Raw genomic sequence first — 12,741 nt, forward strand, 5'->3', positions numbered from 1 at the left:
TTGTCTGTATAGCGATTTATCTTTGATTATTTCCAGAAATTTGAGGATTCAACTCCAGTTATCAATTTCTATTCACTTTTCTCGTTTGTACTATTTACGTCATTTACTGTAGAAACACTTGCAAGTTCATGGCTCAGCTTTGAATATTGCTTCCCTTATCATGCTAATGGTCATTACCAGTTTTAATTTTGCTTCTTCAATCCATCAGTACCTCAGCGTGATAATAAAATTCAAACCAATTTATCACATTTCGCTTTAGAGACCCACACTTTTTGGACGACTTCTAGTCCAAGTACGCAAAAGTTACAACGCAGTAAATAACCTCATCTCAAAAACAAATATAAGGCGAACGATCGAGCAAAAGTTGCTGTTACATGGCTTCAGAACATGACAGCAACTTTTAGAAGTATTTTTGTGTGTTTGTTTTGTGTATCTCGCAAGCATCACGTTTGCAACCTATATGCTCCACCCACTAGATCTATTCAGTGAAGGTTAGGTTTTCAAATGCCGTTTACACGTTTCAACAACAAATCCAACCTCGCGAATTACGTTGTTGGTGTGGAGATTTTTGAAGCAGCTATGCAACTTTAGTTGTTGCTTGTCTCATTACAATTTCATCGTAGTAACAAAAAATGTTTCTTAAAACCTCGCAATTTCATTAGTGCAACAAATAATCACAATTTATTTTTTTATTATGTTTCAATTGTTGCTTGGGATACGCTTTTTTTATTTATATCCGTGCTTGTGTGTGAGAGTTTACCCTTTCATTTCAAGCTTACTGCTCTACTATACCGAGCCTCTTTTCTATTCTACCAATATCGCCAAATTACAATTCCCTGAACTGAGGCTACACCTAACGTTCCTCTCTGGCCTGGTTTATTCTAAGAGAGACTTATTATGTCAAGAGGAAGGAGTCTAATCGAAACCTCATTCTTCGTGCCAATATCGCCAATTACAATTCCCTGTAGAGGGTAAATATTTCTGAAATCAGTTTTATTATAAGAAGGACTTATTTTGTCAAGAGGAAGGAGTCTTATCGAATCTCGTTCCTCCTACCAACACCGCGTCACAATCACAATTCCCTGAAGAGGTACTCATGCTTCACCTCTGGTCAGGTTTTTTATAAGTAGGACTTATATTTTTGTCAAGAGGAAGGAGTCGTATCGGAACCTCGTTCCTCCAGCCAAGACCGCGTCATAATTACAATTCCCTGAAGAGAACTATTATACGTTACTCAGAACAGTTTTATTATAAGAGGGACTATTTTGTTAGGATGAATGTCAGTAAGGCTACTATAGAAATCAGCTTAAAGGAAGGGTATGTAGTAGAGAGCCTGAGGATGAATCCATGTTAAAGTCCTTTGACAACCAAGTGGCCTGATTCTACTAAGATTCGAACCCACGACCACTCGCTTATCAAAGCGGACTCTGTAACCTTGCGGCTACGAAGCTCTCTAACACACTTAAGGAGGTCTGAAGCGAATGAGTTTATAGAAGGTCGATTGCCTTATCAAATAATAATCAATAAAACACAATCCTCCAAACAAACAAAACACAAATGAATATTTGAAGAGTTAATATTTCCTCGTTTTGCGCTATAATCCAAAGTTAATTATCTTCATCTACATGCATACTCTGACTATTATTACGTGTTTGCGTCGCTTAGTGTTTGGCTACGGTCATGCAGAACGCAAACAACGGCGCGATGCGATTCGGTAAGACGAAATGTGTTGAAATGTATAGCTCTACTTCGCCTTAAAAAGAGCTGTACATTTCACCACGATAAGGCGAATCGCATCGCGCCGGCATTCGCGTTCTGCATAACCGTTGCCTTGGTTCCGTTCCCGTTTATTGATGTCGTATTAAATGTGCATATTACAATTCGGCAGCACTTCAACTTCTCATTTGCACAAAATTTAAAAATATTCAATGAACTTCATTTAAAATATCAAACAAAAAGAAATTACAATACTGTTAATGAACGGTCAACGTTTATTTACTAGAAAAAATTACTGACACGCAAGCAGCCGGCTTATCTTTCTTGTAAAAGTATTCTACTTCAACCTTGCGGTCGTGGCTTTGCATACAACCTTTCTGTGATTTTTTACCTTCAGTCATATATCCCTGCGCCGTAAAGTTGTCCTTGCTGGTCTCTATTTTCCTCTTCTACCTTTTTTTTTGGTAGATATTACCCCTTAAGGCTGTTTCTAATTACAAATTGTGCAACTCACATTTTGGTGTTCTTCGGCTACGCGAAATGTGCAAATACTAGTTTTAAGAAATCTCCAGTTGAGCTTATTTACAACAATTTAAAATTTTAATTTATATACCATCTGAATCTTTATTTCTTCTACCTTTCCTGTCCTCAAATTTCACACTTTTAACAAACTCTCCCTCTGACCTAAATTTCTACTATCTTCCTTGCTTAAGCTTCACTGATTGAACTCTCTTAACTTTCTTCTCGCTTAACCGATCTTTTATCCATCATTTGACGCTGATCCTCTGATCTATGTCCGTTGTGTTGGTAGTCTGTTATGCGTGACCGGGACTCACTGACAACCGGTGACGTCCGCACAGTGGGTTCGACAACAACCGTTTCTGTGTGTTTTGGAGTCTTCTTCAGCCATCTCCAAAGTGAGTCAAAAAGCCGAAGCGTAATTACTCGCCGGGCTCGTCGCTTATACGTTTGCTCACGGGAAAACTTAATTAAAGGTTATTAAGTCTCTGAAAGTCTTTACATAGTTCCGAGCTTACTAGGGGTATCAAAATTCAAAGGAATGGTTAAAAAGTTATATTTTTTCATTTTTTTCAGTTTGAGCCCTAGGACATTTTTTAGCTTTTGTCGAGTAGTTTTATTAATCCTGTGATAATATAAAAGGTTTTTCAACGCTCTGATTCTTTTACTCCTTTGATCATTTCATGTTTGAAAATATTCATTGCTTTTTCCATGTTTATAGATTGAAAATGTATTAAAATCATTTTCAAAACAGTTAATTATTTTCTGAATCTTGATGACTTTTCTCTAGATATATTTTTTCTATATATTTGAAAAATATTTTTTCCAACGAAATATGAACTATATGTTGGCATTTTTCTCCTCCTAGTTTTGGATGACTTTAGATGATCCATGGGATAATCATCTAGTAACACATGATGATCAAATATGCTTTTCATTTGCTCCCAATTAAAAACAACCGAAGAATTTGGATTGAATTTTAAAAATTTAAATAAGCAACAATTTAGGTAACAATCCAAGCAAAGGAACATTCATAAAAAACTGCATATAAACAAATATGAATCGAACTTGAAATTAAATAAAGTAAGAATCAAATAAAAATGCCTAGATTGATTCCAAAAGCTAGGAATTTGAAAACTAGACTATAACGATTTCTAGGATTACAAGAACTCAAAACTTTGGAAAATTAAAATACGCAAAAAGTGAAAAACAATATTTTTTGAAAATTTGAAAAATCCAAGCATCTAGAAACTCTCATAGCTTCGGAATTAGGAAAATCAATATAAGAGACCAAGAATTAAGAAAGAACAGTAACAGAATAGTTCACTAATCCAATAACCAAAATTTTAAAATTCAAGAAATCGATTCCAACAAACAAGAACCCAAAATCATAAAATACTACAAGGTATACAGCCCTAGTGGTTGTATGAAATGGTGACGTAGGACTAAATGTATATATTATATGCTGCGATAAACTGTTAATAGGCAACACTACCGTTCATATTTGATGGTCTTTATTGTGAAACTAACGATGCATGAATACATGACAATTTTACTCTAGTTTTACTCTAGTTGTGAAAATTCTCATAACTCTTATCTTCAAGCGTCTATAGTTCTGAAACGAACCGATTCCTCCGCTCTCCGCTGGGGCCTCCAGTAGCTGTGCCAGCAAAATATCCTGCAGCGTACAATGGTAACTGTTGCTGCCGTATGCAAAATAAAGGTAACGTGCTCCGCACTGCCTGGAAGTTGACTCCTATGCAGCTCTCGTTTCTCAATGTCGTGTACCTCTAACAGCTATACTCCACTCGCTGTTGTGTGACAAGCTAGACTGGAGCTGAATTTTCTATACGCAGTCTTTTGTATCGAGTTCAGCGTAGATTTTTGCCATTAGGGCGTGGCTACACAGCTTGGAGAAAGAGGAACAAACAAAAACACCTTCGATACTAGAACTAGAGTGATTTTCGCATCGGGAAAGCAAAAACTTTATTTTGATGCTTATGAAAATCACTCTGGTTCTTAGGTTAACTAATTTTCGTTACTAATATTTGACTGATAACGGTGTTCGAGTGGGCACAAAGAAACAATTAAAACGGAAAATCACTCAATTTAGCAGTGAAAATTCTTGAGATGAGGGTTATATCTTGCTGTGATAAACTATTCATAGGCAACACTACCGTTTATCTTTAGTGCGCCCTGGTCGTTATTGTAAAAATGATTATTGAGAAATAGATGAACATTTCACACTAGGAGTAGTTGCGAAAATTCTCATAATTCTTATTTTCAAGCATTTATAGTTCTAAAAAAAACCGATTCCATAATCTTCAGCTCGAAATGTGTGCTAAAGAACGCTGATGATCGCACCACCACCGGTAGTATTGAATATTTTGTTGGCCGCGCATAGAATTTGCTCTCCGCTGTGGAGGGCTGCTGTAGCTGTGCCAGAAAAATATCCTGCAGCGTACGATGGTAACTGTTGCTGCCGTATGAAAAATAAAGGTAACATGCTCCGCACTGCCTGGAAATTGACTCGTATGCAGCTCTCGTTTCTCAATGTCGCGTACCTCTAACCTCTAACTCGCTGTTGTGTGACAAACTAGACTGTAGCTGAATTTTCTACACGCAATCTTTTGTATCGAGTTCAGCGTAGATTTTTGCCATTAAGGCGTGGCCACACAGCTTGGAGAAAGAGGAACAAACCAAAACACGTTGTTGAGTCAAAATATGAAGGGAGTGTAATTTATTTCGTTCATGTTATTGTTATCTGTGCTCGGGAAGCAAGTCAATAACTAGGGAAATGTATGGGAAAACTTGACTTTGGAACTTTTCACCTTTTTCCACCATTAAGCAGTAAAGCATTAATGTTGAACATTATATCAAAAAAAATGTAACACATTTTATCTATCCACCGACATATAAATGACTAAGATGCATTAAGTCGCTCGCTCGCTATAATCGTTTGAAATCTGACGCAACATTTGCCAGTTTCATTTTCAATTTCTCAAATTGTAATCTAGAATAGAAAACAAAGACGTAGTCCTACGTCAAAACTATCATCAGTGCATCATTCATCAATCCAGGATGCCTAAATATGAACAAAACAATATCGCACGCAAGCCTGTGGGGCTTATGCGGTCTCGATCAACTAGATTAGTTGAGAGAATTCGTTATCGATATTGTTTTTTGGCACATTTTGCATGTGTAGGATAAGTACAACGATACACCGTGCTCCAGTGCTGAGTCGAGAAAATTTCCAGCTCGAGAAGATCCTCGACCTGATCGGGAATCGAACCCGATGTCACAACCGTGTGGGAGAGCTAGCCGACCGACATCGCTAACCACAGAACCACGGGGACCACAATGCCTAAATATGATATTTCATAAATCACAAAATTGGACAAAAAGGAGCGAAAATTTCCAAAAATAATATAAGTTACCTAAAAATTCGTCTGAAATATTAAAAAATCTATCAGAAGCCCGCCAATTTAATAGCCGTAAATAAAAAAACTCCTTTACTTTTTCTCTCAGTAAACAATTTTTCAGTACCACGTGGACTCACTAATCAACAAAAACGGCACTCAAAAGCTCAGAAACAGTATAATTCTTGAATCCATAAACCTAGAAAAAAAATTAAATAAGAAAATAAGAATAATCAAAACTGTCAATAATGACGTCAAGTTAGAGACAAATGCTCAAGAATCTACCAATTCAATGGTCCGCGAAAAATAAGTCCAATCTTAGCATTCAATAATCCATGAAATATTTTCTATTGAGCACCAAAAGATACAAAACATACCTCAAAATGTGATGTTGCCATTTTATGTAAACCAACCAATGTAAAACTATCGAAGGTTTACAATATTCAAAATCAACTTTTAAGTTGATCTTGTATGACAACTACCGGACAATAGTAGAAACTGCAATTCGCAAACCGCAATTAGTTCGATTCTTGGCCTTTGTGAGAGCTGCTGAAATCGACTTTTAAGAGCTTTCCGAAGGAATTACGGACCTATTCATAGTCCAAAATTGATTTAAAGAGATATTTTAAAATACAAAATCATAAATCTAGAGAAACTTTTTAAAAGGTCCTATCTGCTTTGATCGATTTTTTAATCTATCACTTTCATTTAACCACCCCAACTTATTGAAGCCCTTTTACGACACGTTATTTGCATCAGTTGATAGTGGAGGGATTCCTCTAACCTTCTGAACGCAAACCACGCTTGGGAGAGTTACCAAAGTTGAACCATTACCAAAATAAAAGGATGCTCCCGAAAAACGATGGAAGCAGATAGGACCTTTTGAAATGTTTATCTAGGAATCATCATTGAAGTTGCAATGAAACTTTTGATAACGAAGTTGTTCTGGATAAGTATCCTAAAAAGTGGCTTTCAAAAACTTAATATTCCAAAAAAATATTTTTTCTGCGGCATATTTATAAGATTTCGCACCATAGCTTTTCATACCTTGTACGTTTTATTCAGAAGAGACGCGTTGATGTTGGGGCTCTTTTTTTATTTTTCACATAAATCGATACCAAAGTCACAAATGTTTGATAGGGCAACAGAAAAAAGCCAAGCTCGGTTCTAGTATGGCTTTCAACGTTACTTTCTTCTTCTTTGATACTCTAAATTTCTTCCAGAAAATTTTCAACCTAGAATATTAATAATCTGTGAAACAAGTATCGGAAAATGTACTGCTTCACAAAATCTAAAAAATTTCCAGCGGTTTCAGAAAAATGTTCTTAAACAAGAAATCTCTTACAGAAATATTGCCAAATCTATTCTTCTAGTATCAAAAACATTACACTAGAAAACTATGAACGTGAAAAACCAGTTAAAGGAAAAATATACACTATCGTTTTTTTTTTAATAAAATAAATATGCAAGACACGCGTTCAAAAAAAAAATTTTTTTTGAAAACTTCTATAATTCAGAGTATCACGTGCCCAAATTACAAAATCTGGTTAAAAGATGAAGTAGAACAGGCCTCGGCATAGTCAGAAAATATTTTGAAAGAACTATATTATTTACAATATTTTTATTTACGCATGAGGTATGAAATATTTTTTTCCTCTGCAAGTTTCTAGATTCGGTTTTTGAATTTATTTTTGTGTATTTCTATGCAGCTGGAGTAAAAAAATATGTTTTTAATTTTTCATTTTAATAACTTAATTTTTAAAATGAAAAGTTTGGTGGTATGATTTCGAAATTATATTCGTACTAAGTTACTTCCAAAAGTTAAAGATATTAGCAGTACTCACCGACTAGCCGTAGAGTTGACACTGGTGTTGCTTTTCGATCGCCGTGAAATGATCGAATCTCCACAGTTGACCACCGTACCCTTACTGATGGAAAAATGTCTCAACCGGTACAGATCGTCACTCTGCCTAGGGTTGTACGGCCGTTCGGGAAGGGAGCAGACACGAGGTCTCGCATGGTCAGGAACTGGAATGAAGAATAGTAAAACAAACTTGAACAAAATACACCAAACAACACATGACGAAAAGGCAGCACGAAAGCGCGCCCATCGGTGTAATCCCTTCCTAATGGGTTAATAAACAACTCCAACTAACTCCCACACTTACTGGGTAGTTCGAGGAAATTCGATGTTCGCCTCTGTCTTCCCCGGGCGGACGCCTGAAAGGCTAACGGACCGATGTCCTCGTTCGAAAATACGGACGTGTTTGATGCACCACTCTTGACCGAATCCCGCGAGCTTCGCCGGCTGGCCAGATAAGCAAGGCCACCCTTGTGACTGCTTCTCCGGCGACCCTTTCGGCCCACGGTAACCAATCCAGCCATGGTGGCATCGCTGGCCTGTGTTAGATCGCTGGTTGATTTGTGACAATTGAGCGACACCACACTGTCCGAACAGGTTCGATCCAGCGTCGAGTGCGAATTCCGTAGGACCTGAAGGTATGAGCGAAAAACAAAACCGAGAAAAGCAATAAATCCCGGCATTAGCTGTTCGTGCGAAACTCGGTGAAGGCGAATGATAGTGTACTGCACTTACCTGATAGCCCGGATTGGACGTGATATTGATCTCGCTGTTGAGTTGACGGCGCGTAGGACGAGGTGATGGACCGGGCGATTTTGCCCTTGAGCTCCTGCGGCCGGGTGAACTGCAACTGGCGTTCGATTCGGTAAGAATTGGTTCACTGGAAATGCGAGAAAAAAAAAACAAAGATTAATGAGTACCTTTTTCAGTTCAAAGCTTGTTTTTTTGCTAAAAATTTAATTAAATTGCTTTTTCCATTTACAAATTATACTTGCTTCTCTAAGGAGTTATCCGGCGTTTTGCTGGGATAAATTCGTTTTTTCTTACGATCTATGTCATGATTATCCAATGATATGCTATTGGAGCAGTCTTCTTTAGATACCGTCGGATAGCAGAACTCGAACCGTTTTCCTGGAAGGAAATACCCAAAAACCACAGCAGCCATGAATGAAAGATAAATTACCTGAAATCAAATCTCTTACGTTCGAACCGTGGGCTAATGGCATCGTATTCGTACTGGACGCTGGACGATGCCTGCGAGGATAACTGGCAATAATCGAACACGTCGCTGCTGCTGTTTCCCTCAGTATCCTCCTCGGTGGTTTTGATTATTTTCGGACTCGCCGGCAGCGACATACGGCTGGGCCAGGAATCGGCATGACTCTTCTTGAGATCCTTCCTGGAACGGCGTGTCTCTTCCATGGCACCGGTGGGATGTTTATCTACATCGAGTTTTGTTTGGGTTTCTGTTGAAGCAAAAAAAATCATATCACTAAGCGTACTCTCTAAGGGTAAAACTTTGAACCCGGTCAATGCGGCCTCAAATGCAAACAACCAACCGAAGCGCGTCCATCCTGCAAAAGCTACATCCAACATCGCACATAATTTTTACATCCGAAAAAAATAAATTCAACTTTCCCTCTCACCCTGTCAAACAAACGCTGCCAACCGTGCCAGCAGGACACAACCCAAGTGAACTTCCGGCCCGTAAAGGCAATTAATTGAGTTCCGCAAAGTGAAGTCGACCGTTCCACGGCAAAAAGCTACGAACAGCAGTAAAAAGCACTTCCGAAAAAGCACGTTAAGAAACGCTTATCGCACCTCACACAGTTTCGCTAAAGACCCGGAAAATGGTACAAACAATGATAAACTGCCTCAACCCGTCTGCCAGCTGTGTTTGTTGGTACCTCGACCTCGACACTTCCGCCGCTCACATACGACGCAGGAACGAATCAACAGATGAATTTCTGCACCACCTTGTTATACATTAATAATTACACGACTGCTAGTCGTGTCCTTTCGTCTCCAACACCCCTCTAAGTTGGTCTCATTTCTCTGTCGCTCTCCTACTCCCAGGCATCCCCTCATATCGACAAGCGACATTGTGTGGGTTAGGCGGCGGCTCGAATTACAATTGATTTTCGTTCTATGGCATCATGTCTTGGATTAAAACATCCTTCGTGGGGGATCACGGTAGAAAACCATGGCGGTAATTTGTACAGCGACCACACAGCAAACCGTATTAGCCCATGGGGCATAATGCAAATAATCGTAAATCATTCCGACCCTCAGATTAATTCTGATGCCGGTCATAAACGTCGTCCCTCGTTATCCTCGCCTATGGGCACGAATCGTGTTCGGTAACATGGTGGCGGGGGAGAGAGAGGGCTTGCAAGAATAGGAACTCCAATTCATGATTATGTACAAGTCAGCTGAAATACTGGCGGACATGACTAATACTTCTTTAGGATTCTATGAAATAGCAACTCGCATAGCGCGGTCAAGGGACCTGCGTCATTCCTGGTGGTTCGACTGACAACGGACGAATTGTTTTCGGTAAAAGTGCTAATGCCAATTGGTCACATGAGTGTTATAAATCTTCTGTATGGAATGATAGATGATGTTTAGGGTCATCACAAAGTCCAATTACAGAAGGAAAAATTGGCTCCCATGTTAAAAGCAGCAAAGATTGGTTGGAAGAATCCACCGAAGGTTTTATCAGAAGAATTTATTTTTTAAATGAACGATCCATTCAGACAATAAATTTTAAGTTGCAGAAATCATTGGATAAAAGGTGTTCTTATGCCATGCCAGAAGGATCTAGGAAGAGGAGAATAGTAAACTTTCCTAATCTTTCTCGCAAAGGTCGTAAGATAACCCCTAGCGGAATGACCAATAAGCCTACGCAAAAAGGAAGCGGTGAAGAAAAACCGAAGCAAGTACCTCCCGGTTTTAATTTCAAATCTAACCAGGAGTACCCACCGCTTCCTGGGGCACCAAAAACCCCTCGTGCACCCATTTCTCGATCAGAGGATAAAAAAGAAACAGGGTTTATAAATTTCTCTGATATTGTGGACTGGATATTCAAAACATTCAACATAACAGATCCCCTTAAAAACATTCTTCTTGCCCTTCTCCCTACAGTGAAAACATTTTTGAAACAACTGGCAGCATTTGGCCCCTCATTTCAGCTATCATATCTTTCGATGACTAATACGGCGAAAGAGGTTAGGAATTTTATCACTGTATTACAGTGGAATTGCAGAAGTATCATCCCCAAACTCGATTTATTTTCTCATTTGATAAACACTTATAATTGTGACGCTTTTGCGCTTTGTGAAACTTTTCTAAATTCAAATAATCAACCCAATTTCCACGATTTTAACATAATCCGTCGAGACCGAGACTCACATGGTGGAGGGGTACTTTTAGGGATCAGAAAGTGCTACTCCTTTTTTAGAATCAACCTCCCTCGGATCTCGAATATTGAAGTCATTGCCATTCAAACAAATATGAATGGAAAAGACCTTTGCATTGCTTCGATTTATATTCCTCCATCCGTGCGGATTGAACAGAGGCAACTTCCTGACATAGCAGAATCGCTTCCCGCACCTTTTTTGATTTTGGGAGATTTTAACTCCCACTGTTTGCAATGGGGATCGCAATACGACGACGCCCGATCTTCTTTAATTTGTAACTTGATCGACGACTTCAATATGACACTTTTGAATACTGGAAAAACGACACGTGTACCTAATCCTCCAGCACGTGAAAGCGTGCTTGACCTATCCCTTTGCTCGACATCACTAGCGTTAGATTGCCAGTGGAAAGTAATCAATGATCCTCACGGTAGTGATCATCTTCCAATCGTTATTTCAATTGCTAATGGTTTAACTCCCGCGAATCCAATCAATATGTCATACGACCTCACACGTAACATTGATTGGAAGCGTTATGAGACTATCATAGCGGAAAATCTCGAATCTCACGAAGAACTTCCTCCGAAGGAAGAATACGCGTTCCTTTTTGGCTTGATCATCGACGCCGCGACTCAAGCTCAGACCAAACCGATACCCGGGATAACAATTAGACGGCGTCCTCCTACCAAGTGGTGGGACAAAGAGTGCTCTGAACTGTACGTGCGAAGGTCCTCGGCATATAAGGACTACCGAAAGTATGGCTCGGTTAAGCTGCTTCGAAGGTACGAGGTACTGGACAGGCAGATGAAGAGCCTAATGAAAGCGAAAAAACGCGGATACTGGCGGCGGTTTGTAAACGCGTTATCGAGGGAAACAGCGATGAGCACTCTTTGGGATACCGCCAGGCGCATGCGGAATCGTAACGTTTCGAATGAGAGTGAGGAGTATTCAGATAGCTGGATACTCGATTTTGCCAAAAAGGTCTGTCCGGACTCTGTACCGGAACAGAAAACCTTTCGCGACGCGTTTATAGTAACTACGGAAGAGCCTCCATTTTCGATGTTGGAATTTTCAATGGCTCTCCTTTCGTGCAACAATAAAGCTTCAGGGTTGGATAGAATTAAATTCAACTTGTTGAAGAATCTACCCGATTCTGCAAAAAGACGCTTGTTGAACTTGTTCAACAAGTTTCTTGAGCTAAACATTGTTCCGCACGACTGGAGGGAGATAAAAGTCATTGCTATTCAAAAACCCGGAAAACCTGCCTCTGATCACAATTCTTATAGGCCGATTGCTATGCTCTCCTGCATCCGGAAATTAATGGAGAAAATGATCCTCTTACGGTTAGACAAATGGGTCGAAACAAATGGTTTACTTTCAGATACTCAATTTGGCTTCCGCCGGGGCAAAGGAACGCTAGCGTTGCTTTCTACTGAAATTCAACTCGCCTTTGCTCGACTCTGTCTCTGTAGAAGTTTTAACCGAAAAACTTCATTCGCAGGGACTTTCACCAAATTTGAATAATTTTTTGCTCATTTTGTTGTCAGAAAAGCATATGTATTTCTCACATGGTGATTCGACAACTTCCCGAATTAGTTACATGGGTCTTCCCCATGGCTCATGTTTAAGCCCTCTCTTATATAATTTTTACCGTAATGACATCGATGAATGTCTTGCCAATTCATGCACGCTACGGCAACTTGCAGACGATAGCGTTGTATCCATTACTGGTAGCGAGGCTAGCGATCTGCAAGGACCATTGCAAGATACCTTAGACAATTTGTCTGAATGGGCTCTTAAGCTGGGT

The 12,741-nt window shown here is 39.3% G+C and overlaps 1 protein-coding gene across 3 annotated transcripts in view; it reads right to left on the minus strand.

The window, feature by feature from the left end:
• The window catches only part of LOC129720846 (uncharacterized), a 113,090-nt gene that overhangs the window by 44,156 nt on the left and 56,193 nt on the right, over window positions 1–12,741 (minus strand). For all 3 annotated transcript variants that reach the window (XR_008727296.1, XM_055672677.1, XM_055672676.1), the window contains exons 2-6: window positions 8,718–8,981; window positions 8,511–8,646; window positions 8,251–8,395; window positions 7,823–8,147; window positions 7,499–7,682 (exon numbers count right to left, since the gene is read on the minus strand). Coding sequence is in view for 2 of the 3 variants with exons in the window: in XM_055672676.1 (XP_055528651.1) it covers window positions 7,499–7,682; window positions 7,823–8,147; window positions 8,251–8,395; window positions 8,511–8,646; window positions 8,718–8,981 (1,054 nt within the window). In the remaining variant the exon portion in view is untranslated. The remainder of the gene's footprint in view (window positions 1–7,498; window positions 7,683–7,822; window positions 8,148–8,250; window positions 8,396–8,510; window positions 8,647–8,717; window positions 8,982–12,741) is intronic.

This window comes from Wyeomyia smithii, chromosome 2, assembly GCF_029784165.1.
Source record: "Wyeomyia smithii strain HCP4-BCI-WySm-NY-G18 chromosome 2, ASM2978416v1, whole genome shotgun sequence".
NCBI lineage: Eukaryota > Metazoa > Arthropoda > Insecta > Diptera > Culicidae > Wyeomyia > Wyeomyia smithii.